We start from the raw sequence: 27,931 nt of genomic DNA, 5'->3' as shown, positions 1-27,931 counted from the left end.
GAAGGTTCGATAAGCATTGTTACTCCATAATTAATTTATACTCACACCCTCTTTTCAAGAACAATCACTTGAATCCCTGTGCCAATATAAATACAACCCTCAAGATTTAAGAAGTTTCATCAAATCACAGTCATTTTATATCAAACCCCCTTTCCAAGTATCCTCCTGTCCATCTGACCCAGTAGAAATGCAGTCCTCAAAAGTTTGATCATAACATTTTATTTCCACAGCTTCAGTCTAGGTATACTCCTTTCACCTATCCTATGACAAATACAATTCTCAAGATCATCTTCCTGAAATGGGAAGTATAGTTTAGTCTTACTGAGTAACATTTTTGCCCCTTCAATTTACCCTTTTATGCATCTCTTGAGTCTTGTATTTGGAGATCAAATTTTCTATTCAGGTCTGTTCATTTTATCAGGAAAGTGTGAACATTCTCTATTTCTTTGAATGTTCATCTTTTCCCCTGAAAAAATATGCCAAATTTTACAGATTGGTTTATTACTGGTTATAATCCAAGTTCCTTTACAGTCTGGAATATCTTATTCCTGGTCCTCTGATCCTAGAACATTGAAACTGATTATTGAGTCCTGGGTAATACTAACTGTGGCTCCCTGTTATTTAAATTGCTTCTTTTTTAGTCACGTGCAGCATTTTCTCATTTGGTTGAGATTTCTGAAATTTGGCTCCAATATTCCTTAGGTTTTTTTATTTTGGGATCTCTTTTTGGAGTAATCAATGGAATCTTTCAGTACTACTTTGTCTTCTTGTTGTAGCATATTAGGACAGTTTTCCATAATTTTCCGTGTGATATTGTCCAGGCTCATAATCCAATCTCATCTGAATCTATTTGCTAGGTCAGTTATTTTTCCTAAGTACTTTACTTTTTATTCAATTTTTTCTGCCCTTTTTGTTTTGTTTGAAGTAATCTTGCTGTCTCACATAATTGTTCATTTCCACTTGTCCAATTCTAGTTTTTAGGATTTTATTTTCTTCATTCAGATTTGGTTTCCTTTTCCAGTTGGTTGAATTTACTTTTAGATGAGTTATTTTCATGTTTCAGTTGGTCGTCTGTATTTACAAGTTGGTCAATATTACTTTTTAAATTGTTTTCATCAGTCAATTTTGTCATAATTCTCCTCAATGACTCATTTCTTTTATCTATTTTTCTTCTTCCTCTCTTCCTTGATTTTTAAAAATCCTTTGAGCTTTTTCAAGACTTCTTTTTGGATTTGGGACCAATACATAATCCCCTTTGAAGCTTCATTTGTAGGCATTTTGTCACGGTTTTCCTCTTCTAGATGAGGTTTTTTAATCACTCCCATTAAAAGAGTAGCTGTCAATGGCTAGCACATTTTTGTCATTGCTCATTTTGTTAGGTGATCTCTATTCCTGTGTTATAGGGTGAATAATTCAAAGCCATATATGCTGGGACTTTGGGTCTAATCACTCATCTTTTCACTCAGGCATTTTTGATATTTGTGGTTAGCTCCTTGTACTAAGGTAGGGACCCTCAATATTTGTCTGCTGGGTTGGGACCTGAACTGCACCTGGACCTGAACTGTGCTCAGACCAGACCTGCACTGTGACTAATGGCCTTTTATTGGCTTCTCAGCTATCCTGCCTACATTGGGCTATATTTCCCTTTTATCCATGAGGTAGATCTATTCTTGAAATTCCTCCAAAGACATCTCACTGAAAAATCATTTCACTGGCATTTTTTTGGTGGGTTCTATTGTCAACAGATCTCTTGGAGACTTTATGCAAAGTTATTTCCTGAAAAGGCCTGGGAGTTTACTAGATTCATGTAACAATCATGGCTCTGCTGCAGAAGTCTACAGTGATTTTTTTTTAAAGATAATTCAAAATGTATTGAAAAGAACTGATGTCAATTAGAAATTATGTGTCATGTTTTCAATCTATAACAACATTGCTCTGATGTGCAGTAAGAAGGTCTCCCAAGTAAAAACATTTCTACACTGATTATGTTCTTAAGGTTTTTCTGCAATGTGGCTTCTCTGATGTTCAGTAAGAAGGTACCGCCGAGTAAAAGCCTTTCCACATTTATTACATTCAAAAGGTTTCTCTCCAGTGTGGATTCTCTGATGTGCAGTAAGAAGGTCCTTCCGAACAAAAGCCTTTCCACAATGGCTACATTCATAAGGTTTCTCTCCAGTGTGGATTCTCTGATGTGCAGTAAGATGGTCCCCCCTAGTAAAAGCCTTTCCACATTGATTACATTCATAAGGTTTCTCTCCAGTGTGGATTCTCTGATGTACTGTAAGACTACCTTTCCATGTAAAAACCTTTCCACACTGATCACATATATAAGGTTTCTCTCCAACGTGGATGGTATGATGTTCAGTAAGAAGGTACCTCCGGGTAAAAGTCTTTCCACACTGATCACATTCATATGGTTTCTCTCCACTGTGGATGCTCTGATGTTCAATAAGAAGATATTTCTGAGAAAAAGCCTTTCCACATTGATGACATTCATAAGGTTTCTCTCCAGTATGACTTCTCTGATGTGAATTAAGAAGACACCGTCGAGTAAAAGTCTTTCCACATTGATCACATTCATAAGGTTTCTCTCCGAAGTGGATTTTCTGATGTTCTGTAAGATGGGACTTCCTAGTAAAAGCCTTTCCACACTGGTTACATTCATGAGGTTTCTCTCCAGTGTGAATGCTCTGATGTGCATTAAGATGGGCTCTCTGAGTAAAAGCCTTTCCACATTGATTACATACATAAGGTTTCTCTCCAGTGTGGCTTCTCTGATGTGAAGTAAGAAGGTACCTCCGAGTAAAAGCCTTTCCACACTGATTACATTCATGAGGTTTCTCTCCTGTGTGGAGTTTCTGGTGTATAAAAAGATTGGATTTATGTGTAAAAGATTTTCCACAGAGATTACATTCATAAGGTCTCTCACCAGTGTGGATTCTCTGATGTGCAGTAAGACCTCCTTTCCATTTAAAAGCCTTTCCACACTGGTTACATTCATAAGGTTTTTCTCTATTTTGGATCTTCTCACATGTTGCACAGAATTCTTTCCACCTGAAATCACAGGGATTGTCACTTATAACTCTTTGCTTTTGAGTTTCTTTCACTGAATGGCTTAGCATTTTGGTAGTCTTCAGTTCAAGTGTGATCTCTTCTGAAAGAATCAAATATACACAGACATGACATACATATATATTTATATTCCCCCCTTTACTCTAGAGGAAAAACTAAACTAATTTACTTTTAATTTCACCAAGTAAAGAAAAAAAATTTCAACCTTACATGAGCAGAGCTAATCATTTTAAAATGCCACTGGGGAAGTTAGGTGGCATAGTGGATAGAACACTGGCCTGGGAGTCAAGAGGACCTGAGTTCAAATTCAGCCTCCGACAATTGATTTAGCTGTGTTACCTTGGCCAAGTCACTTAACTGCATTGTCTTGCAAAAATCCAAATAATAAAATAAAATAAAATAAAATGCCAAGAATGATTCAAGTTACAAAGAGCTGCAGACACAATCACAGTGGATCCTGACAATAAATAATAACACAGGTAGGGTTGGCATTCTCATGACATTCACAACTCAGGCCATGAGCTAAGCCATGGCCTTGTGACTTGACCCAAATTCCAACATCAGAGATTAGAACACAAACATTGTGAATAAGCATGCTCTGTCCATAGTACTTGATAAATTATTTCCACTTTCAAGTCTTTCCATGTCCCATTCATTATCTATAATTTTAATCCTTTCTTTCAGAGATAAAATGAAATTTGATGCACATATACTAAATATTCAAATTATCTCATTATCATCCTTTTTTTGTTTTTTTGCAAGGCAATGGGGTTAAGTGACTTGCCCAAGGTCACACAGCTGGGTAATTAATAAGTGTCTGAAGCTGGATTGGAACTCAGGTCCCCTGGACTCCAGGGCCAATGCTCTATCCACTGCTGCCCCCACCTCTCACGTTCAAATTTTTTTTTGACTATTGCAGTATCTGAGGTCACATGCAGAATGTCAACAGTTTTTGCTACCTAAGGCATGAAATTTATCCTGACCCATTACTTCTATGGGTTAGCCATTACTTCCTTTACTTTTTTTAAAAAGATTTTTTAAATGACCCTACTCCCTAAAATAAAAATTATAATTCTTATAGAAACACAATTTGAAAAATGCATGGAATTTCCTGTATCTGAAAATATGTATCACATGGAGGAAACTGAGATAATCATCCTTGTGTTAGGAAGTTGACCGCATGCTTCACAATTAATCCTATTGCAGCTCTTCCCATTTAGAGATTCAGTCCCTTGAAGGACTGAGCCAAAGGTCCAAGGAATTTGAATGAAAAATTTTCTGATGGCGGTTTAAGTAGTAACTAACTGTTCAGTTTGGTTACAAATATATTTATCGTCTGGATATGTTTCCAGTATGTGCGTGTGGCCACAAGTATGTATCAACTTTAACAACTGTGCTTCTGCAGTGATTACAAATTATCTTGATCAGGGATGCGCTACTTTTGGGGATCATTTAATGCTTGCATCAAACTCTGACTATTTCTGACTAAGTAAAATGTTCTGTTTTAGTTACAGGATCTTCTGCTTCCAGTCTGTAGCTTTCCCTTGCCATTCCTGTTGCCTAGAATGCTCTCCCTGATTTTTCTGAAGTCCCAACTTCAGACCTTCCAAAATAGGCTTTTACCAGTATTCCATAAATTTATTATCTGTCCTCTCTTGACTACTCCAATGTATCCCCTCCATAGTGGATTTCTATAAAGTTGTTGTCTGGTTCTTTGCCCACCAAAGTGTGAGCTCCATGGAAGCAGGGCAAATCCCTCTCATCTCTTTAGGTGGCCTGTGCCTTGCACAGACTCTAGAACATAGTAGGCACTTAGATGTTTCTTGACTAGAAGGCCTAAGAAAGAGCTCATAGAGAATGGCCTAGCCTATTGTGGCCTTCAGCAGAATTTCCTGTCCCCATAAACTGATCCCTGGAAGGGAACTGAATGACCATGGAGTCATTTTACAGATGAAGAAACTATGACTGAATGGTTCAGTGACTGATCCAGAAAGTCCCTGCTTAGAAATATCTGAAAAAGAATTCCAAGGCAGGTCTTCATGACCCAAATGTATCATTTACTCCATTTTAACATGTCGAAGCCTCTTGGATCAGAACTCTAATCCACCTGATTTCACCCTACTCACCTGGACAGAAGATCCTCAGGTCTTCTTGCTCCAGCATCCATGGAGCTTCCTTTTGTTCAAAATAAGAGCTCACATCTTGTTTGGTAACTGGAGACCCTACAAAAGAAAAGTTGATCAGGGATGGAAATGAAAAGAAACTTGGAATTTAGTTTTATTTTTGGAAAAAGGTGTAAATGTAGAATTGCTGCATTTTCAGAACCATTCCATTTTATCCATACATAGGAGTCTGTACTCAACCATTAGTGCTTGTAATACAAATAACCAAAAATAGGATATGTGGTTCTGAAAAATGGCCAACCCTTCTCATTCTGGTAGAAACATCTAATTTTAAAACTGGGTATTGTATATGACCAGCCTCAAAGCCCAGAAACAGGGACCTTGAGGAAGCAGCTTTTGGCCTGTTCCTCCCTCCTTAAACATACAAAAAACCTTGTGTCCTATTCACTTAGGGAGTCTTTGCTATTTCAGGTGAGATTGTCCTGCTGGCAAACTCAATGCACACTAGTCATTCCAAATTCTATTTCTTGACCTGGCAATGCCAGGAGTATACAAGAAGGCACCACAGGGTCATTCCCTGGACTCCTGAAGTATAATCTCAAACATTTATTTTTTAAACTCTAGGGAGAAGAGGGCAAAGATCCAAGAACCAGGTTAGAATCAGATAATTTAGTAGAACTTCCTTATAAAAAAAAGGTGGTCTCACCCCACACTTTCAATTACCTAGAAATTAGAGGTACCTCATAGTGCAATAACTCTTTCCTGATCAGAGATGTTTCCACATTCATTTAATCTTTGACCTGATGCTACTTAGAACTGGCAAGTGACAACTTCAAAATCAACAAAGGAGACCCTCAGGTTTCTTCCACATAAGGCAAAGATATTTTATAGGAAAATCAGTCAGCAGGTGGACCCAGTTTCTTGGATACCAGAGTGTCCATGTATTATAGGAAAAAATACTCCAAAAGTGATTAGTGCTCCAAACCCTCCACAGTATTGAATGAAGATATTCCCCTTGACTGAAAACTCAGTGTCACCAGGGAAAGTGTCCTTACCCAGGAAGAGCAAGTTCTGGGCATTCTCCAGCATGACCTCCTTGTACAACTGCTTCTGAGGATGGTCCAAGAGGCTCCACTCCTCCTGGGTGAAGTCCACAGCCACATCCTTGAAGGTCACCAACTCCTAGACCATCAAAAGTCATCAGATGTAGAACTGAAAGACTCATCAGAATTGAATTTTCAAGTCCTCATCAAATAAAGGAGGAAACTGAAGCACAGAGAATAGATTTGCCCAGGAAATCATACCCTACAGAGTATGAACCCACAGTCACGAATAATCTGATGGAATTTTGAGTGACTAATTGAAATAAAACTGGAAAATGTCTCATAATCAAATGCATCTCCTTGTAGAATCAGGGCGAGAGTTTGTGTTCTGTCTGTGGTGATTGCTGAATATGTGGAGAAGAAGGGGTGATAGGAAATGTCTTCATTATCAGACTTGATATGAGATGAATTCTGGGAAGATGGTGGTGGAGATCAGAAACTTCCCCAGGCTCACCAGATTTCCTCCACAAACTTAGAAAATCACCACAAAGTGAAGATAGAATAGCAAAAATAAAGAGAGGACAGGAGGACAACATCAGGAGATTCAGAATACTCTCTTGACTGTCCCTTGAGTGAAGTGTAGTCACTGCATTAAATCAACAAATGGGAGCCTCTGAGCATAGCAGACTAGGCCTCAAGAAATTTCACCTCATCAACTTTCCCTCCCAAATTTTTATCTAAAGCAAAGAAGATACTGAGTGGGGAAAGACCAGAGTACATGGGGGGTTTCTGAAAGCCATGTCTAGCCATACTGACCTGACATGATCCCAGCAATGGCTGTGAGTTAGGAGGGGAGAATACCACAGACAGCAAGAATATTTTGGGGACAGCATGGCTGTGGCTTAAGAGAGGAGATCTCGAGGTTAAGTCTACATATACAATTCTGAATACAACAAAAGAAGCATTGAGGACAAGGGCAACAATACACACAACTCAGTAATAAAATTTAAAGATATTAAGCTGCTAAAAATAAAATGAGGCAAATGAAAAATTTAAATGAGTAAACAAAGAATAAAAAAAACCTTTTACATTGGTGTAAAAGAAGATTTAGGATCATGTTCAGAGGAATATTCAAGGTAAAGGAAAAAAAGCCACTCCTACCCTAAATAATATCAAAAGGACACAAGAAATCTTGTAAGAAATTAAAAAGGAAACCAAAAATCAAATCAGAGAGAATGGGGAAAATAAAAAGAATATTAAGGGGCAGCTAGGTGGTACAGTAGACAGAGCACTGGCCCCAGAGTCAGGAGGACTTGAGTTCAAATCTGAACTCAGACTCTTAATAATTACCTAGCTGTGTGACCCTGGGCAAGTCACTTAACCCCATTGCCTTAAATAAATAAAAGAATAATTCTTGTTGGAATTGTTCTAATTCATAAAAAAACTGTTAGAAGAATATTAAAATGAAAATTAACTCAAGAAAATTATAAAAAAAGAAAATATTTAGAAAATAAAAAAACAAAAGGAATTTTCCCCAAAAATCTTTGAGTGAAGCCTCTAAAACAGGTCTTATGGGCACAGTTCAGGTCCTGGATCAGTACGCCAGCTGTGAAGGTCCCAACCCCAGCTCAGAGAGCAAAGTTTCATCCTGAGTGATGGTGTTTAGCACAGTAAAAAAAATAAACACCAGAAATGTCAGACTGGAAAGTCAGGGATCAGAACCCCTGTCCCCAACAAAATAAGCTTGGGCCAATACACCCTATACCATAGGAACAGAGTTCAACTGACAAAATGACTAAAAAAAAAAAAAATTAAAGAGAGGTGGCTAAGTGGCACATAGGGGCAGCTAGGTGGCGCAGTAGATAAAGCACTGGCCCTGGAGTCAGGAGTACCTGGGTTCAAATCGGGTCCCAGACACTTAATAATTACCTAGCTGTGTGACCTTGGGCAAGCCACTTTGCAAAAAAAAAAAAAAAAAAAAAAAAAAGTCAAAATAAAAAATTAAAGGCCTCAATACTGACAGCTGGTCTTCTGATAGGGATGATAAAAAACACCTAAAGGATAATAAAAGAAAGCGGTAACAAAATGCCTACATAAGAAGTCTCTAAGGAATTCTTCCAACTCCAAAAAGATCTCTTGGATGAACTCAAAATATATTTTAAAAACCAAAGAAGAGAAGAAGAAAAGGAAACAGAGGGGGAAAATGAGAGCCATTCAGAAGAATTATGCAAAATTAATTGAAGAAAACAATTTTAAAAGTAAAATTGACCAACTGGAAAGTAAGCTGCCCTAATGTTCTAGAAGATCAAATAGTCCTTTTAAAAAATCCATCAATCACCTCCCTAAAATAAAAAATCCAAGGTATACTGGAGCCAAATTTCAGATTCTCAGCTAAAGAAAAAATACTGCAAGCAGACAAAAAAAGAAGCAACTTAAATATCAGGAGACCCCCAATCAGGATTACCAAAGACTTATGTGCTTTAATATTAAAACATCAGGGCCCTGGAAAATGATACTGTGGAGGTCAGAGGCTCTTGGATTACAAGCATGAATCAACTCCCTGACAAATTCAGTATTTCTTTCAAGGGAAAAGAAGGATTTAATGAAAGAGAGGATTTTGAAACTGACTTGAAAAGATCAAATTTGATCTTCAAAATATGATCTTCAAATACAAGACTCAAGGAATTTGTAACAAGGTAAATGGACCAGGAGTGAGAAATGTAAGTTAGTAAGACTGAACTATATATATTTCTTTAGAACTGTATTTCTCTTAGGATAATTGAAAGGAGCTAGAAGTGTGAGTATAAACGGATGGTGATGTGATCAAACTCTTAGCTCCTGAGGGCTGTATTTATGGTGGGACAAGTGGATATGATATGATGAAGTTTATAAATCAATCAATCAATCCTTGAGAATACTTGGTACAAGACAGGAATAAATCAATTAAGACATGAAAAAGAAGTATACCAGGAGGAGGCATTAGAGGATAAAGAACTCCCTGTAGAAAGGCACAAAGGGAAAGTAAGGGAAGGTGGAGCACCGAGTAAGTATCAGATTTGGCTCAAGGCTGATAAAAGACAATGGCAGGGGGAGGCTAGGTGGCACAGTGGATAAAGTACCAGCCCTGGCATCAGGAGTACCTGGGTTCAAATCCGGTCTCCGACACTTAATAATTACCTGTGTGGCCTCGGGCAAGCCACTTAACCCCATTTGCCTTGCAAAAACCTAAAAAAAAAATAAAAAAAAGACAATGGCAGAGGAAAAGGAAAGGTAAAGGAAAAGGAAGAATAAAAGTAAAGCAAAAGGGGAAAGAGAGAAGAAATGGGAAGAGGGCTGGAAGAGGGAGGACAGACTGAGAGATGAAACAGAAGCAAAACATTGATGAGGAGGGATAAGGGGAAAGGAGAGTGAAAGATACAAAGAGGGAGAAGACAGGATGGAGGAAAATATAGAATTAATCACTTTAATCATTAATCATTTGTGAATGTGAATGGAAAGAGCTCTCCCATAAAACAGAAACAGATAGCAGAGTGGATTTAAAAACCTGAATCTTATGATATATGGTTTACAAGAAACACATTCAAAGCACAGAGCTACACATAAAGGTAAAAGATGGGAGCAAAATATATTATACATCAGTAGAAACAATAAGAAAATCAGGAGTAGCTACACTTAGACAAAGTCAAAGCAAAAATAAATAGATCTAATTAAAAGAGATAAAGAGGGAGAAAGACATCACAAAACTAAGACAAATTAAAAGATGTATTTTTGAAATATTCCTTGTAATCCCACTACTGGGAATTACTGGACAGGTTATAAAGTACAGTGAATGGGGAGGCTAGGTGGCACAGTGGATAGAGTCCTGGAAACTGGAGGACCTGAGTTCAAATCAGATTTCACACATTTAATAATCACCCAGCTGTGTGACATTGGGCAAGTCACTGAGCTCTATAAGATTGCAATCCCCACCTCCCCAAAAATCATGATGGGTCTATTAAGGAAAAACATCCACATCCAGAGGAAAACAATGGGTTCTAAATGGAGAACAATGTATACTATGCTCTCTTTTTAAAACTTCTTTTATGATTTTACTTTCTTTCTCATGTTATTTCCCCCCTTTCGTTTACAATATGACTAAAACGGAAATATGTTGAAGAAAACTGTACATGTGCAATCTAGATCAGATTGTTTGCTGTCATGAAAGAGAGGGTGGTAGAAAAATGTGGAATCTAAAAGCTTAAAAATAAGAAAATTGGTGACATCTTTGCATGTAATTGGGAAATAAATACTCAAATAAAATAAAAAAGGAATAGTTAGAGAAAACAATAAAACCAACCAACTATATGAAAAAGCCAACCTTATTAGAAAAATAAATATAAAAAAAATTAAAACTTGAATTGGCCAAGAGGCACTGAACGACATTATAAGATACCAAGATATAAACACTAGGAAAAAATAGAAGAAAATCTGAAACCTCTCATTAGAAAAATAGAGAACAGATCAAGGAAAGATGATATAAGAATTGTTGGACTACCTGAAAGTTATGAACTCCTTTCCTCCTGACCCCAAGATCATTGATCTATCTACTGCACCACCTAGCTGCTCCAGGAGAGAACTGAATGAAAAAAAATTATTTTTCCTCAAAAGTTCATGGTGCCTTTATAAAGATTGACCAATTAGTACATAAAAATTTGATATCTGCAGGCAGAAAAATTAAAAGTATCCCTTTAAGATGTAAGACAATAAAAATTATATTTAACAAGGGATGAAGAAAACATTCAAAACTGATGTTTATCCTTCAGAGATCAGATGAGATGATGCCATGATAGATGCCAGATGAGATGATCAGAGAGGTGATGCCATGATAGTCACTTAAATTGGATTTGAGTGAGGGGGTATTATTCTAAGTCACAAGCTTCACTTTCTCTTCAAGAGCCATCTGGGTCAAATTGCCAGAAATGGATCAGGATGACTGAAGGGCAATGAGGTGGCACAGTAGTTAGAGCACTGGCCTTGGCTTCAGGTCAGAAGTTCGAATCTGGCCTCAGACACTTGCCACTTACTAGCTATGTGACCTTGGGTAAGTCACTTAATTCTGTTTGCCCCACATCTAGGGCTGTGTCCAATCATCCTGATTCATATCTGACCACTAGACCCAGATGGTTCTGGAGGAGAGGTAAGGCTGGTGACGTAGCACAGCACCCACTTACTCAAATCCAATTCACATGCTTGTCATGGCAGCACCTCCTTGATGTCATGGTCTTCCTCAAAATGAAGGGAAAACATTATTAGGATGACTGGAGAAAGGTCTGGATGAGAGGCAATCATAGTTAAATGAGTTGCACAGGATAACAGTGCTAGTAAGTCTTTGAGGTCTCATATGAGCTAAGTTTTCCAGAATTCAGGGTTGCTGCTCTACCTACTGCATAATCTAGCTGCTCCAATATTATTAAAAACTAACTGGAGATTAAACAACTTAGTTATAAGAATGAGTGGGCTAAAGAAAAAATCAATAATTTTATTAAAAGGAATGACAATAATGAGACAAACGAAAACCTTTAGCCTAGAGGAAAAGCAGTAATGAAAGAAAAAAAATTACCTCTTAACTATATTGATAAAAGAAAGAAAAGACTAATGAATTAGGCAATTAGAAAAGAAAAACTTAAAAGAGATTAAAAGCTCAAACACCAAATAGAAAATTCTAAAATTAATGATGAAATTAATAAATTACCTAGATGAACAACAGAAGAAAAAGAATATCTAAATAGATCTATTTTAGGAAAAGAAATGGAGCAGGACACAAATGAACTCCTTAAGAGACAAACACCAGAACCAAGTGGTTTTACAAGTGAATTCTGACAAACTTTTAAAAAGTAACTAATTCCAATTTTAATTTTTCTTAAGTAAACAGTGAAGAAGAGATTTCATCAAACTTCTTTGATAAAACAAGTATGATAATGAAACCTAAACCATGATAAGAGAATACAGAAAAAGAAAATTATAGACAAATTTCATTATGGATGCAAAAATCCTAAATGGAATACTATCGAAAATACTACAACAATAGAAAATAAAGATTAAATCATATGATCATGTGAGATTTTGACAAAGAATACAGGTATGGTTGAACAGAAGGAAAACTATTAACATTATTGATGACATCAATAAGTAAAAAAAATCATAAGATTATATCAACAGATGTAGAAATGGCTTTAGATGAAGTTCAGCACTCATATCTTTTTTTTTTTTGGTTTCAGCAAAGCAATGGAGTTAAGTGACTTACCCAGGGTCACACGGCTAGGTAATTATTAAGTGTCTGAGGCCAGATTTGAACTCAGGTCCCCCTGACTCCAGGGCCGGTGCTCTATCCACTGCGCCACCTAACTGCCTCACTCATTTCTATTAAAAACAGGAAATACCAATATGAAAGGATTGTTCCTTAAATTGACAGAAAGCATTTATTTAAAACCATCAGTAAACATTATTAACACTAGTGATAAAACAGGAGACCTTTCCAGGAAAGTGAAAAACAAGGATGCTCACTACTATTCAGAATTGTAGGCAGCTAGGTGGCGCAGTGGATAGAGCACTGGCCTTGGAGTCAGGAGTATCTGAGTTCAAATCCGGTCTCAAGACACTTAATAATTATCTAGCCATGTGACTTTGGGCAAGGCACTTAACCCCACTGCCTAGCAAAAACCTAAAAAAAAAAAGGAATTGTACTGGAGGCATAGCTAGGTAGTATAGTGAATAAAGCACTGGCCCTGGAGTCAGGAGGACTTGAGTTCATGTTCAGCCTCAGACTTTATACTAACTGTGTGACCTTGGGCAAGTAACTTAGCCTCACTGCATTACAAATAAAAAAAATAAATGAAAGGAAAAAAGAATTATATTGGAGCTACTAGCAATAGCAATAAAAGACAAAGAAATTGAAAGAATCAGAATATGGAATGAGATAAAAGTATCTCTTCTGCAGTCAATATGATGATCCTCTTGGAAAAACACCCAAGATTCAACTAAAAACTTAGCTGAAATAATAATTTTAGCAAAGTAGCAGGATAAAAAGAAAATCCATTCCTATACATAATAAACAAAATTCTGCAAGAATAGAAAAAAAAGCCCCATTTAAAATAATTCTAGATTTTATAAAATACTTGGGGCTATATAGGCTATATGAGCAAAATAATCAAAACAATTTTATTCAAATAAAATCAAATTTAAGTAATTGGAAAGATATTCTTAAGGCAATGACCAAGTCAATGTAATAAAAATGACATTTTTCCTCAAACAAATTTGTAAATTCAAAGCCCTCTCAATCAAATTGCCAAAAATATGTTTTACTAAATAAGAAAAAAAATATTAAATTTCAATTGGGAGGGATTAGAGCCAAAATGACTCTTCTGTGATTTCCCATCAATCAAGCCTAAATGGCTTCTGGTGTGACAGAACTCACAGGCAAACAGAGTGGAATATTTTCCAGCAAGGTCTGTCTCAGGTGGAGCTAAGGGTACCCGGGGCAGGGAACTGAGACCCAGGGCATGGCAGCAGGTTGTGATAGGGACCAGCTAGAGGTTCTTAGCTATTGGAGTGGAGCCCCTGGAGCCTGGGCTCAACAGGTCTCTGGCATAGTAGGCCAGGTGGGAGGATTTGTAGCACATGGACCCCAAACCTCCTTTCAACCAGTATAACTAGGTAGATGACACAGTCAGACAGTAAGACCCTAGCATTCCCAACCAGGAAGGCCTCAGCTCAGTGAGTAAGCCACTACTGTTCAAGGTGACCAGGCTGGATGGCCCAATCCAGTGAGTAAGCCTCTAGGATTCTCAGGGGGGAAAGTCTGTGAGCAGACTCCACCCCAACATAAGAAACTTGGGATAGTTTACTCAGAATGAGCAAAAAAAAAAAAAAATCAGAAAATCTGGGACTGAAGAAAGTTACCTTGGAAATAAGGCTGGACAAAACCCCATCTCAGAAGAGGGTGGCAGAAAACGCACTTTCCTCAAACAAGATTCAAAAGACATGTAAAAAGGTAAAGAGAGAAAAGAAAAAGATTGTTATTCAATAAGAATAACATGGAAGGAAGATACTTATAAATTTTGAGAACTAACTCTATTGAAGGGAGTATACTTAGACTGAAGGTATAAGTTGATTTTGATGGAATGATTTAAAATTCATTTGGAAATAGAAATTAGAATATCATGGGAAATGGGGAGGCTAGGTGGTGTAGTGGATTAAGCACCAGCCCTGGAGTCAGGAGTACCTGGGTTCAAATCCAGTCTTAGACACTTAATAATAAAAAAAAAAGGAAGGAGATTTAACAGAACCAGATCTTAAAATCGTATTAAAAGGCAATCATCAAAACAAAGTAGTACCAGCTATGAAATGGAAAGGTATATCAGTTAATTGAGTAGATAATGAACAGTGGCAAATAATCATAATAAAACCTTTGGACAAATGTAAATACTTTAGATTTTGAAATAAGAATTCATTGTTTGATCAAATCTTTTGGGAAAACTAGTATGAGAGAAACAAGACATGGATCAATGTCTTACATCATTTACCAAGATGACTTCAGGGTCAGGTCCTTTGTAACTCTTGTGGAACCTTATGAAGGGAGAGTTCACAAGAAAATGAGAACATAGAACATACCAGAAGTAAGGATAGGTGAACAATTTATGAATCAACAAGGGCTAGAGAGCAAAGTGGGTTGTAAAATGGATAAATTAGATAACATTAAATTTTTAAATATTCTAAAGAATAAAGCACTGTGTGACCTGAGATTGGAGTTCATAAGCAGCATCAGGAGGACAATTTCTGCTCTGAGGATAGCACTGCAAAGGGCAAGAGCTAGAGACATTTTTAGGCTCTGCCTATGAAGGGTTGTCCTGGAGTTTCAGATGCGAGTTTGGCAAAAGAGAAAAGAGGAGGCGGGAGAAGTTATATTTATGTGTGTGGGTATTTGTGTGAGTGTTTGTGTTTAAGAGTGTCTGTGTTTAATGATCCCTAGGAAATAAAAAATGAACGAGTGATGTGGTCCTTGAGACCGAGTTGCAATGAGGAAGACCTTAGTTCCAGCTCCATAGATCAATCCCTATGTCAATGGGAAGGGATCTGATGACTCAATGTTGGTCTAGTCAGGGGTCAGACTGCACTCACCTGAGGTGGGGGGCTGAGGCTCTCAGGGGCCACTCCTTCTGAATCCAGACTCCCTGTATAGGTAGTAAAGGAACCAAAGTGACTCCATTTTTGTCAAATTCCTGGTCTTTGCATTGGGGTCCAGCTTCCCCCACCCTTTGTGGACTCACAAGTATAGCAACATTCAATAGTTCTAACTAACAGAGTCACATCTAACCATGGAATGTTTAATTCTATGCCTTTCTGATAACCAGGAGATAGCTTAGAGACATCTGGAAAGTTCCTCCCCTTCTTTACTCCCTTTAATAAAAATTTTTAAAAAACCATCTTCCCCACCCCAAAATCTTAGTCCCAGGCTCACTGCCTTTGTGCTGAGATGGAGTAATTGGTATTCACAAATCTTTACAATACCCTGCCATCAGCCTTTACTTGGTAAGTGTCAATCCAGTTTGGACTGGAATGAGCCATGCCCAGGCAGAAGTGTTCTCTCACTCTAATCGCTAGGTCTGACCCTCTAGTATATCAAATGTCAAGGGGAAACACTTAACATTGGCCACTGAGGTGACAAGATGAAGAACCATAAGACCAAGAATGAGAGGTCATTGGATCGAAATGACTGGATCCTTCTGGGAGGGCAGTCAGGCTGGAGGAGTTGGTTGTTCTAGGCAAGATAAGTCATTCAATGAACTCAACAGAATTAATGCCATTTGGCAATTCTGTTTTCAATCTACAACATTATTTATGTTATAATGCTTCTAATTGGGCGGCTAGGTGGCACAGTGGATAAAGCACTGGCCCTGGAGTCAGGAGTGCCTGGGTTCAAATCCTGTCTCAGACACTTAATAATGACCTAGCTGTGTGGCCTTGGGCAATCCACTTAACTCCATTTGCCTTGCAAAAAAACCCCCCAAAAAATGAATAATACTTCTAATTGTTCTCAGATCGGAATGTTTGAGAAACCAATTTATAAGAAATGTTGGAATTTGAAAACTGATTTCTGGATGGGGATATGATTGTATCCTTAGAAATTTACCTTCTTTTCTAAACCGAATGTTGTGAAACTAGGAATTGAGCTGTTGGAGAGTGTGGTTAAGGTTTAAAAACTGTTACTATTTATTTGGGTATATTGTCCTTTAAATACAAAAGGAATACTTTAGTCCTTGAGAAAAAAACTAAAAGTACCTTGTACATTCTTCTTTTCTATTTCGTGCTTTGGGAACTTTCCAAATGAGTGCCTTGGGACCTTCTCTTTAGGCAAGCTCAAATCTCTCTCCCTCCTGGTGTTGAGATCACTCTGCCTTCTGGAAGCCTGTGCATACAGTTCCCAGCCCTAGGGAAGAATTGCCCAGAGAAGGCTAGAAGTTTATTTAGTAAAATATGACATTGCCCAAGAAACCAGGACCAGACCTCTTCCAGGCCTGGCCCCACACAATCTGGGGAGACAGACTTTTTACTTAGAAAACAATGAATCTTCCGGCTAAGATGGTGGAGAGAAGACAGGCAGGCACAGTTCTAAAGTCTCCTGATCTTTTCCCATCTATCATATGAAACAAAGCTCTTACAAGAAATCCAACCCACAAAACCCAGAAAGAAAAGCCAGGAGAAAGAACATCTACCTCAGGATTTGTCTCTGGCAGTCTGAGCTCAGAGGGAGGATCAGCCCCAGATCAACCAGATTAACAGCTGAATTGGAGCCGGGAGTCTGAGGGCCCAAGAGCCAGACCTGCTGGATCTGTGGTGGGGCTGGCAGGCAGGGGCTTGAGTCAACTAGCGAGTAGAAGCACTGGTGTTGGTGCTGTCCCCCAGGAGCTTGCAGACAGGGCTTGGGGGAGAGTTCTGGAGTAGGACAGCTGCGGACACCATCCCTGGGCTCCTCTGGTCTGAGGAACTCAGAGTCCCATTACAGCTCAGACCTCTTCCTTGAACAAACAATTGCAAACTACTTCTGCCTCAGGCCCAGGTATGTGAGCAGAACTAGCCCAGCTGAGGAATGACCTCAGGCCAGGGTAAAGAGCACCATTGATTGAAGGCAAAATAATTCAATAGCTCCAACTCCTCCCTTCAAGCAAAGGGAGAAGGCCTCAATCAAGGTCACAGACACTCCAGAGAAAGCAACCAACACCTCCTACTGGCCAGCCAGAGAAACTGCTCAGTAAGTAAAGCTTTTAGCGATCCCAAGCCAAGCCCCTGTGAACCAGCCCCTCCCCGACTCAAGGTCTTAGCAAAATGAAGAAGGGTCAGTGGAAAGGTGGATCCATAGAAAAATTCTTGGAAGAGAAAGACCCTAACTCAGAAAGACCTAGAACCTCTGAGGAGAATACGATCTGGTCTTCAGCACAGAAAGACTTCCTTGAAGAAATAAGGAGCTTAAAAATTTGGGAGAGACAATTACTACCTTGCAACAAGAAACCAAATCCTTAGAAAGTACAACTGGACAAATACAAAAGGAGAATAAATCTCTCAGATCCTCGACTGAACAATTACAAAATGAGAATAAATCTCTCACATCATCAATTGGACAAATACAAAATGAGAATAATTCCCTCAGATCCTCAATTGGGCAAATGGAAAAAGAAAATAATTCACTCAAAACCTCAACTGGTCAAACGGAAAGCTCTTTCAAAAGTAGAATTGACCAATTGGAAAAGGAGTTGCAAAAGGTTAATGAAGAAAAAAGAAAGGAGTCTACAGAAACTAATGACTCCATGAGACAGCAAGAGTCAGTTAAACAAAATCAAAAACTAGAAAAAATAGAAGCAAATGTAAAATACCTCATCAACAAAACCACTGACCTCAAGAATAGATCGAGGAGGGGCAACCTGAAAATTCTAGGACTTCCTGAAAACATTGAAGAGAAAAAAAAAACGACTTAATATTACAGGATCTAGTGATGGAAAACTGCCCTGATATCATGGAATTGGAGGGCAAAGTCGTTTTGAAAGAGTACATCGATCCCCACCAGAAAAAGATCCTAAAATGAAAACACCAAGGAATGTTGTGGCCAAACTCCAGAACTATCAAATAAAAGAGAAAATCCTGCAAGCAGCCAGAAAGAAACAATTTAAATATCAAGGAGCCACAGTAAGGATCACGAAGGACCTGGATGCATCAACATTAAGGGATCGAAGGGCCTGGAAAGAGATATTTTGAAGAGCAAGGGAGCTTGGAATGCAGCCAAGAATCTACTTTCCCACAAAGCTGAGCCTTCTCTTCCAGGGAAAAAGATGGACATTTAATGAAATGGAAGAATTCCAAAAATTCCTGATGAAAAGACCAGAGCTAAATAGAAAATTTGGACATGGACATCAAACAGGAGGTTCAAGAGACACATGAAAAGGTAAAAAGAAAAAAAAAAAGGAAAAGGGGCGGTAAAAGGGAAAAAAACTGCTATCCAGTAAGTTGAAACTGGCTATATCCCAGCACGGGGAAAAAGATTCTCATAAATCTTGAGAATTGTAACTCTAACAGAGAGAATATACCTAGCCAGAAGTGATGGACATTCATGCTCTATACATGAGACTGCTATCTAAACACATGTAACTGGCTTTAACCCCATTTGGGAGAAAGACTCTAATAACTCTCAAGAATTTTAACTCTATTTGATAGAATACACTGAACTAGAAGTGACAGACACTCAAAATTTTCTATGACTTAGAATGATCTAAAAAAACACTACCTCCTTAAAAAGGGGGACAGGAAAGAGACGGGAGGAGGGAGGGGATTGAATGGGGTAAATCTCATTACAATGAGAGATACAAAAACCCTATGGTAATAGAGGGGAAGAAGGGAGCAGATGAGAAACACCTGAATTTTCTTCTCATCAGACTTGGCTTAAAGTCAATCTATACATACTCAGTTAACTTATAAAACATCTAATCTTTCAAGTATTAAAAGGGGAAAAGGGGAGGAGTGACAGAGAAAGGGAAGGGGAGTGGGGGGGGAAAGGGGAAATAAAAGGAAGTGAAGGGAAAAGGGAAACAGGGAAAGGGGAAAGAAAGGGGAGGGTGTGATATAGGAGGGCGAACACACTGAAAGGACTGGTATTCAGAAACAAAATACTGGGGAATATGGATAAGGGGGGAAGGGGGAAAATACAAACAGAGGGAAGATAGAATGGAGAGCAATAAAGAATTAGTAATCATGACCTTGAATGTAAATGGGAAGGGGGAAAATACAAACAGAGGGAAGATAGCATGGAGAGCAATAAAGAATTAGTAATCATGACCTTGAATGTAAATGGCATGAACTCTCCCTTAAAATGTAAGCAAATAGCAGTGGATTAAAAACCAGAATCCTACAATATGCTGCTTACAGGAAACTCATTTCAAGCAGAGAGATACATATAGAGTAAAGGTAAAAGGTTGGAGCAAAATATATTTTGCTTCAGCTTAAGTAAAAAAAGCAGGGGTAGCAATCATCTCAGACAAAGCAGCAGCAAAAATAGATAGCGTTAAAAAAGATAAGCAAGGAAACTTTATCCTCCTAAAAGGTACCATAGAAAATAAAGTTATTTCAATACTGAATATATATGCACCCAGTGGGACAGCACCCAAATTCTTAGAGGAGAAGCTGAAATAACTGCAGGAAGACATAGACAACAAAACTCTACTAGTGGGAGACCTGAACCTCCTGCTCTCCGATCTATATAAATTGAATCACAAAATAAACAAGAAAGAAGTTAAGGAGGTAAATAGATGGTTAGAAAAATTAGATATGGTAGACTTATGGAAGAAACTGAATGGGGATAGAAAAGAATATACCTTTTTCTCTGTAGTACATGGAACTTATACAAAAATTGACCACGTACTAGGACATAAAAACCTAATGATCAACTGCAGAAAGGCAGAAATAGTGAATACATCTTTCTCAGATCACAATGCAATAAAAGCCATATGCAATATTGGGCCAAGGAGATATAGACCCAGAACAAATTGGAAAGTGAATAACCTCATTTTAAAAAATGAGTGGACCAAAAAACAAATTATAGAAAGAATTAACCATTTTATCCTAGATAATGATAATAATGAAACAACATATGGGATTCATTCAAAGCAACTCTCAGGGGATATATTATTGCTCTAAATGCTTACATGAATAAATTGGAGAAAGAGGAAATCAATGAACTAAACATCCAACTAAAAAAAATCAGAGAAAGAACAAATCAAAAATCCCCAATTAAATACAAAATTAGAAAATCTAAAAATTAAAGGAGAAATTAATAAAAGCAAAAGCAAAAAAAACTATTGAATAAATAAAACCAAATTTGGTATTATTAAAAAACCAGTAAAATTGATAAACCTCTGGTCAATTTGATTAAAAAAATAGAAAGAAGAAAACCAAATTGCTGGTATCATAAATGAAAAAGGTGAACTCACCACCAATGAGGAGGAAATTAAAGTAATAATTCAAAATTATTTTGTCCAACTTTATGCCAATAAATTTGATAATCTAAGTGAAATGGATGAATATTTACAAAAATATAAGTTGCCCAGGTTAAATGAATAAGACATTAAATACCTAAACAACCCTATCTAAGAAAAAGAAATTCAACAAGCCATCATTGAACTCCCTAAGAAAAAAATCTCCAGGGCCTGATGGATTCACAAGTGAATTCTACCAAACATTTAAGGAACAATTGTTTCCAATTCTATATAAACTCTTTGGAAAAATAGGGAAAGATGGAACTCTGCCTAACTCTTTCTATGAAACCAATATGGTGCTGTTACCTAAACCAGGAAGAGTTAAAACAGAGAAAGAAAATTATAGACCTATTTCCCTGATGAATATGATGCAAAAATCTTAAATAAAATCTTAGCAAAATGATTACAACAAGTCATCACTAGGATAATAAATTATGATCAAGTAGGATTTATCCCAGGAATGCAGGGTTGGTTCAATATTAGGAAAACTGTTAGTACACTCAATTATATCAACAACAAACCTATCAGAAATCATGATTATATCAATAGATGCTGAAAAAGCTTTTGACAAAATACAACATCCATTCCTATTAAAAACACTAGAGAGTGTAGGAATAAATGGACTGTTCCTTAAAATAATTAGCAGTATCTATCTGAAACCATCAACAAGCATTATATTCAATGGGGAGAAGCTAGAGGCATTCCCAATAAGATCAGGGGTGAAACAAGGGTGCCCATTATCACCACTACTGTTCAATATTGTATTAGAAATGTTAGCTTCAGCAATTAGAGAAGAAAAAGAAATTGAAGGAATTAGAAATGGGAAGGAAGAGACAAAACTCTCACTCTTTGCAGATGACATGATGTTCTACCTAGAGAATCCCAAGAAATCATCCAAAAAACTACTGGAAACAATTAGCAATTTTAGCAAAGTTGAAGGTTATAAAATAAACCCTCATAAATCCTCACCTTTTCTATATATGTCTAGCAAGATACAGCAGGAAGAACTAGAAAGAGAAATCCCATTCAAAGTAACCTCAGACAATATAAAATATTTGGGAGTCCATTTGCCAAGACAGACTCAGAATCTGTTTGAAAACAATTATAAAACACTTCTCACACAAATAAAATCAGATTTAAATAACTGGGCAAATATCAACTGCTCATGGATAGGGAGAGCTAAAATAATAAAAATGACAATTCTCCCAAAACTAAATTATCTGTTTAGTGCCCTACCAATCAAAATTCCAAAAAATTACTTTAATGAGTTAGAAAAAATTGTAAATAAATTCATATGGAGACATAAAAAGTCAAGAATTTCCAGGAGCTTAATGAAAAAAAAATGCAACAGTAGGTGGCTTAGCCCTACCTGATCTAAAATTATATTATAAACCATCAATCATCAAAACTGTGTATTGGCTAAGAAATAGAGTGGTGGACCAGTGGAATAGACTAGGTGTAAAAGCAGGAAATGATTATAGTGATCTGCTGTTTGATAAATCCAAAGAGTCCAGCCATTGGGATAAAAACTCCTTCTTTGATAAAAACTGCTGGGATAATTGGAAGTTAGTATTGAAGAAACTTAGATTAGAATAATACCTAACATCCTATACCAAGATAAGATCCAAACGGTTACAGGACTTAGACATAAAAAACAATACTATAAGCAAATTAGAAGATCAAGGACTAGTTTACCTGTCAGATCTATGGAAAGGGGAACAGTTTATGACTAAGGAAGAGTTGGAGAACATCACCAAAAACCAATTAGATGATTTCGATTATATTAAATTAAAAAGCTTTTATATAGATAAAAACCAATGTAACCAAGATGAAAAGAAATGTAGTAAATTGGGAAACAATCTTTACAACTAATGATTCTGACAAAGAACTCATTTCTAAAATATACAGAAAACTGAGTCATTTATTTATTTATTTATTTATTTATAGTTTTTTTGCAAGGCAAACAGGGTTAAGTGGCTTGCTGAAGGCCACACAGCTAGGTAATTATTAAGTGTCTGAGACCGGATTTGAACCCAGGTACTCCTGACTCCAGGGTCGGTGCTTTATCCACTACGCCACCTAGCCGCCCCCTGAATCATTTATTTTTAAAACAACAAAAAAAAAAATTCCCCAATTGACAAATGGTCAAAGGATATGCAAAGGCAATTTATAGATGAGATCAAAGCAATCCATAGCCATATGAAAAAATGCTCTAAATCATTAATTATTAGTGAAATGCAAATTAAAGCTTCTCTGAGGTACCACCTCACACCTCTCAGATTGGCCAATATGATCAGAAAGGATAATGATCATTGTTGGAAGGGTTGCAAGAAACCTGGGACACTATTACACTGTTGGTGGAGCTGTGAACTCATCCAACTCTTCTAGAGAGTTATTTGGAACTATGCCCAAAGGGCAACAAAAATGTGTATACCCTTTGACCCAGCAATACCACTACTGGGTCCATATCCTGAAGAGATGATGAAAAAGGGTAAAAACATTACTTGTACAAAAATATTTATAGCAGCCCTGTTTGTAGTGGCAAAGAATTGGAAATCAAGTAAATGTCCTTCAATTGGGGAATGGCTTAGCAAACTGTGGTATATGTATGTCATGGAACACTATTGTTCTATTAGAAACCAGGAGGGAAGGGATTTCAGGGAAGCTTGGAGGGATTTGCATGAACTGATGCTGAGTGAGATGAGCAGAACCAGAAAAAAACTGTACACCCTAACAGCAACATGGGAGTTATATTCAACCTTGAAGGACTTGCTCATTCCATCAGTGCAACAATCGGGAACAATTTTGGGCTGTCTGCAAAGGAGAGTGCCATCTGTATCCAGATGAGGAGCTGTGGAGTTTGAACAAAGTTCAAGGACTATTCCTTTTAATTTAGAGAAAAACAGATTATCTTATTGTCTGACCTTGTTACCTCTTAGACTTCTTGTCTCTTCTTGTTCCCAATTTAGGAGTACAGGGCCAGTTTTCAGATTAGACAAAAGAATTGCTTGGGTTGTACAATTGTGAGAAAACTTGCATCAGTCATTGGATCTGATGGATCTATGGTCAGCATAACAAGGACCCTTTTTAAGGAGTCTAAGTGAAGTAGAGAAAATAGGTAGCACAGAAAAATGAAAAATGTCATAGATAACTTATTTCTTTCAAAAATGTTTGGTGTTGACCATGTTAAATAATCATCCTATTTCTTTTTTTTTTTGTTTTTTTTTTTTTGCAAGGCAAATGGGGTTAAGTGGCTTGCCCAAGGCCACACAGCTAGGTAATTATTAAGTGTCTGAGACCAGATTTGAACCCAGGTACTCCTGACTCCAAGGCCGGTGCTTTATCCACTACGCCACCTAGCCACCCCTAATAGATTAATGGATTCAGCTCCAGGAGACCTAAGAATTGCCTCATACTTAGTAGCTGTGTATTTCTGAAAGTCACTTAACCTTTCTTTTTTTTTTTTTTTTTGCAAGGCAAATGGGGTTAAGTGGCTTGCCCAAGGCCACACAGCTAGGTAATTATTAAGTATCTGAGACACGGGATTTGAACCCAGGTACTCCTGACTCCAGGGCCGGTGCTTTATCCACTACACCACCTAGCTGCCCCCTCATCCTATTTATTTACATTAACACTGACCTCCCATCAGACAGGTCAATGAATTTTATGCATGAAGTATTTTCCGCTACCTGGCAAGGACACTGTAAATCCCTGCCTCCAGACACAAGACAGTATTCTATCCATTAATAGCTGTCCCATGTATGTATTTTTTAATACATACACATACAGCTATATTTGAAAATGCAGTTCATTGATTTTCTATGTTGATTTTCTTTATTTCTTTTGTTGAAAAAAACAGTTCAGGGATATATTTTCCTCTAAAGATTGCTTCAGCAATATCTGAAAAGGGATGACATATTATCTTATTTATTAGATATATAGGTGGAATTGAGGGTAAGAGGAAGATATCAGCAAATAGCCTTCATTTGATTAATATGAAGCTAACTTTGAGGTGTGTATTAAAGGACACAGAAAACAATCAAAATTGTCTTGCTACAGTGAAGATCCAATTGATATTTGCAATGTAAAATTAAAGTGAACCCAATCATCATGGTTTCATAATCTTTTCTAGCTTTTTTCAGCAGTAAGTGAATTAGAGTGAAGGCAGTAGATGAGATGATGATGATGATGATGATGATGCATGTGTGTATTTTTTTTTTTTGATCAGTGATGTTCAACACTGTCACCCAATTTGGGGTTTTCTTGGCAAAGATACTGGAGTGGTTTGCCATTTTCTTCTATATCCCCTTTTACAGACAAGGAAACTGAGGCAATTTGGATTAAGTGACTTGCCCTAGGTCACATAGATGTAAGTGTCTGAATTGGTGCTAAGAAGTCAAAAGAACAAGGGAGAGGAAAAACTGATCCATGATGAAGTCAATAAGCCTCATATAGTAATTTCAAAGTTTAGGAATTTATAAAAATAACATTTTTGAGTGATAGGAAGGTGAGTGTTGTGACCCTCTCTGCATGTAAGTGAGGTGAGATGAAGTAAATAGGTCACCAAGTATGTATCAAAATATTTGCTGAAGTCACCTAGTATAAGAGCAGGAGTTGGGAAAAAAAATAGACTATGAGTCAGGGCCTGAACTCATTGAGGGAAGGAATGTGTCCTAGAATCCTGAGAAAACACATATAAGAATCCTGAATGCAAATAAATATGTATTGATAAATTTTCAAAGGAACTTTCAATCTTTCCAAAGGAAGAGAGTTTGCTGAGTAATGAAAGAAGAGGGAGACTCTGGAAGTGACAGTGGAGAAACAAGGAATCTTCCAACTCCAACAATACATAAATGGGCACCAAGAGTAGCAACAGCTAGAACAACAGGTTTGGAAGCCAGAGATTGCAATGGAGTCGGTTAACTGAGTTGAAAGAAATTACAAGGTATTCATTTCTGGATCTGGATAGAGTTGGTGCTGATTATTAATTCTATTGTCCATACACAGTGCTGAATCCCAGTTCTAGAGTAGAGAGGAGTACTGGTGATCAGTCACAAGCTGCCAAAGACCCTGCTTGTAATTCCTAGGCAAAGAAGAGTGTTTACGCTTACAATTTCAAGGGGACCCTTCATTGGTTAAGACCAAAGCAAAGATAAAGAGAACTGTTACCATAACTCTTAACTAGATCATACCACCATGGTAGAATCAAAAACTTGCAGACCTCCCAAATTAGCTTTGAAAATAGCAGCATATAAAAGTTTGAAACTTAAGACGTTGCCTCCTTACCCAAAAGTGAGCAGAGCCTAACTTCAACATAAAGTTTAAAGTGAAAAAAAAAAAAGACTGAAAATGAGAAAATACAAAGTAATCATAAAAAGTGACTACAGTGGCAACAAAGATGAAACATATAAATTCAAAATAAGAAAACAATATAAAGTTACCAACTTAAGCCTCAAATAAAATATTAATTGGACAAAAGTCCAACAAGAGCTCTTAGAGAAGTTAAAGAAACAGATATAAATGAAGGAGGAAAAAAAACCTAGAAAAAATTGAGCATTGTGGAAGAAAATAACGAAAAGACAGCTTGGTAAAAGAGGTACAAAAATATCAAAGGAAGTAACACCTTAAAAAGAATTGTCCAAATAGAAACTAATGGCTCCATGAGACATCAAGAATTAGTAGAATAAAGTAAAAAAGAATGAAACTGATCTGGATAATAGATCACAGAGAGATAATTTAAGAATTAGTAGACTATCTGAAGTTCATAATCAAAGAAAGAATCCATCATATTTCACAAAATTATCAAGGAAAACGGCCCAGATATCTTGGATCCAAAGGGTAAAAAAATAGATATTAAAAGATTTCATCAATCACAGTGTTGAAAGAGATTACAAAGTGAAAACCCTCAGGAAAATTATTGTGAAATTTCAGAGCTCCCAGGTCAAAAAGAACATATTTGAAGCAGGAAGAAAAAACAAATTCAGATGTCATGGAGTCACAGTCAGAATCAATTAAGTTTTAGCCACTTTCACATTTTCCAGAGGAAAACACAGTTAGAAATAAAAATCTAGAATAACTTATGCAACAAAACTGAGCATAATTCCTAAGGGAGATGTTGATATTTAAAAAAATAGATTTTCAAGTATCCCTTATGAAAAAAATCAGAGCCAAATAGAAATTTTGACATTCAAACACTATTCAAGAGATGAATAAAAATGCAGGTATGAAAGAACAGTCAACCAAGAGTGATTCAACCAAATTAAACACTTTACATCCTTAAATAGGAAGAAGATACATGAAATTCCAAAGAATTTTATCACTATTTTGGGCAATTAATCATAGTTTTCAGAAACATAAGGTATAGGTATGAGTCATTTTTTTTTGGAATGATATCCAAAATAACTGAAGGAATGAGAAAATGGGATGCACCAAGAGACTGTGAAAGGTAAAAACACAATGGAGAAATTTTCTCCCATAAAAGGCATAAAAGGAAGAACTTTTTCAATTAAGTTGGAAATGGAAGCAGGGTTGGTAGGTACACACTAAAAGCAGTGTTGTACTGATGTTCAACTGGGAAAGACTTGGCTCCTCTGGTCAATACAATAATCCAAGATAATTCCAAAGGACTCATAAGGAAAAAATGTTATTCACCTATGTACAGAGGAATCTGGGTGAAAAATGAAATGAAATTTTCTCATTTTAATTTTCTTGCTTTTTAAAAATATGGCTACTATGGAAATGTGTTTTGAATATCTTCACATGTTTAATTGATATCATGTTGTTTGCTTTCTAGAAGGGGGATGGGATGAAAAAGAAGGAAATTAAACTTAAAAAGTAAAGAATATAAAAACAATAAATTATAATATTAAAAAAAGCAGGAAGATAAATGCATTGGCAATCATTGCTCAATAGCAAATAATGAAAGTTGGATTCAGAGAAACCTCGGAAGATTTGTAGGAAATAAAAGCAAGTCAAGAGAAAAATATGTATAATATCAACAAAGGAAAGTAAAAATACCTTTGAAAGTCAAAGACCTGAAAGACTTGGTAGTAGCCAACTGTGGCTGCAGAGGAGGATATTAAACTTTGGGAAAGTAATCTATTTGGACTTCAATAACTCTATCAAGATATTTGAGTAC

The 27,931-nt window shown here is 36.9% G+C and overlaps 1 protein-coding gene across 3 annotated transcripts in view; it reads right to left on the bottom strand.

Annotated features, from left to right (window-relative positions):
- Nucleotides 1–76: 76 nt before the first annotated feature.
- The window catches only part of LOC141497118 (uncharacterized), a 42,903-nt gene continuing 15,048 nt past the window's right edge, over nt 77–27,931 (bottom strand). Inside the window, exons 3-7 of one of the 3 annotated variants that reach the window (XM_074199726.1) lie at nt 16,556–16,703; nt 15,395–15,447; nt 6,251–6,377; nt 5,199–5,294; nt 77–3,154 (exon numbers count right to left, since the gene is read on the bottom strand). In XM_074199726.1, the coding sequence (XP_074055827.1) occupies nt 1,992–3,154; nt 5,199–5,294; nt 6,251–6,377; nt 15,395–15,447; nt 16,556–16,703 (1,587 nt within the window). In that variant the 3' untranslated portion in view covers nt 77–1,991. The remainder of the gene's footprint in view (nt 3,155–5,198; nt 5,295–6,250; nt 6,378–15,394; nt 15,448–16,555; nt 16,704–27,931) is intronic. The other 2 variants (XM_074199727.1, XM_074199728.1) reach the window with 2 other exon arrangements.

Source organism: Macrotis lagotis, chromosome X (assembly GCF_037893015.1).
Source record: "Macrotis lagotis isolate mMagLag1 chromosome X, bilby.v1.9.chrom.fasta, whole genome shotgun sequence".
Lineage (NCBI taxonomy): Eukaryota > Metazoa > Chordata > Mammalia > Peramelemorphia > Peramelidae > Macrotis > Macrotis lagotis.
The sequence above is the reverse complement of the archived record's forward strand: the minus strand, read 5'-3'. Positions and strand labels throughout refer to the sequence as shown.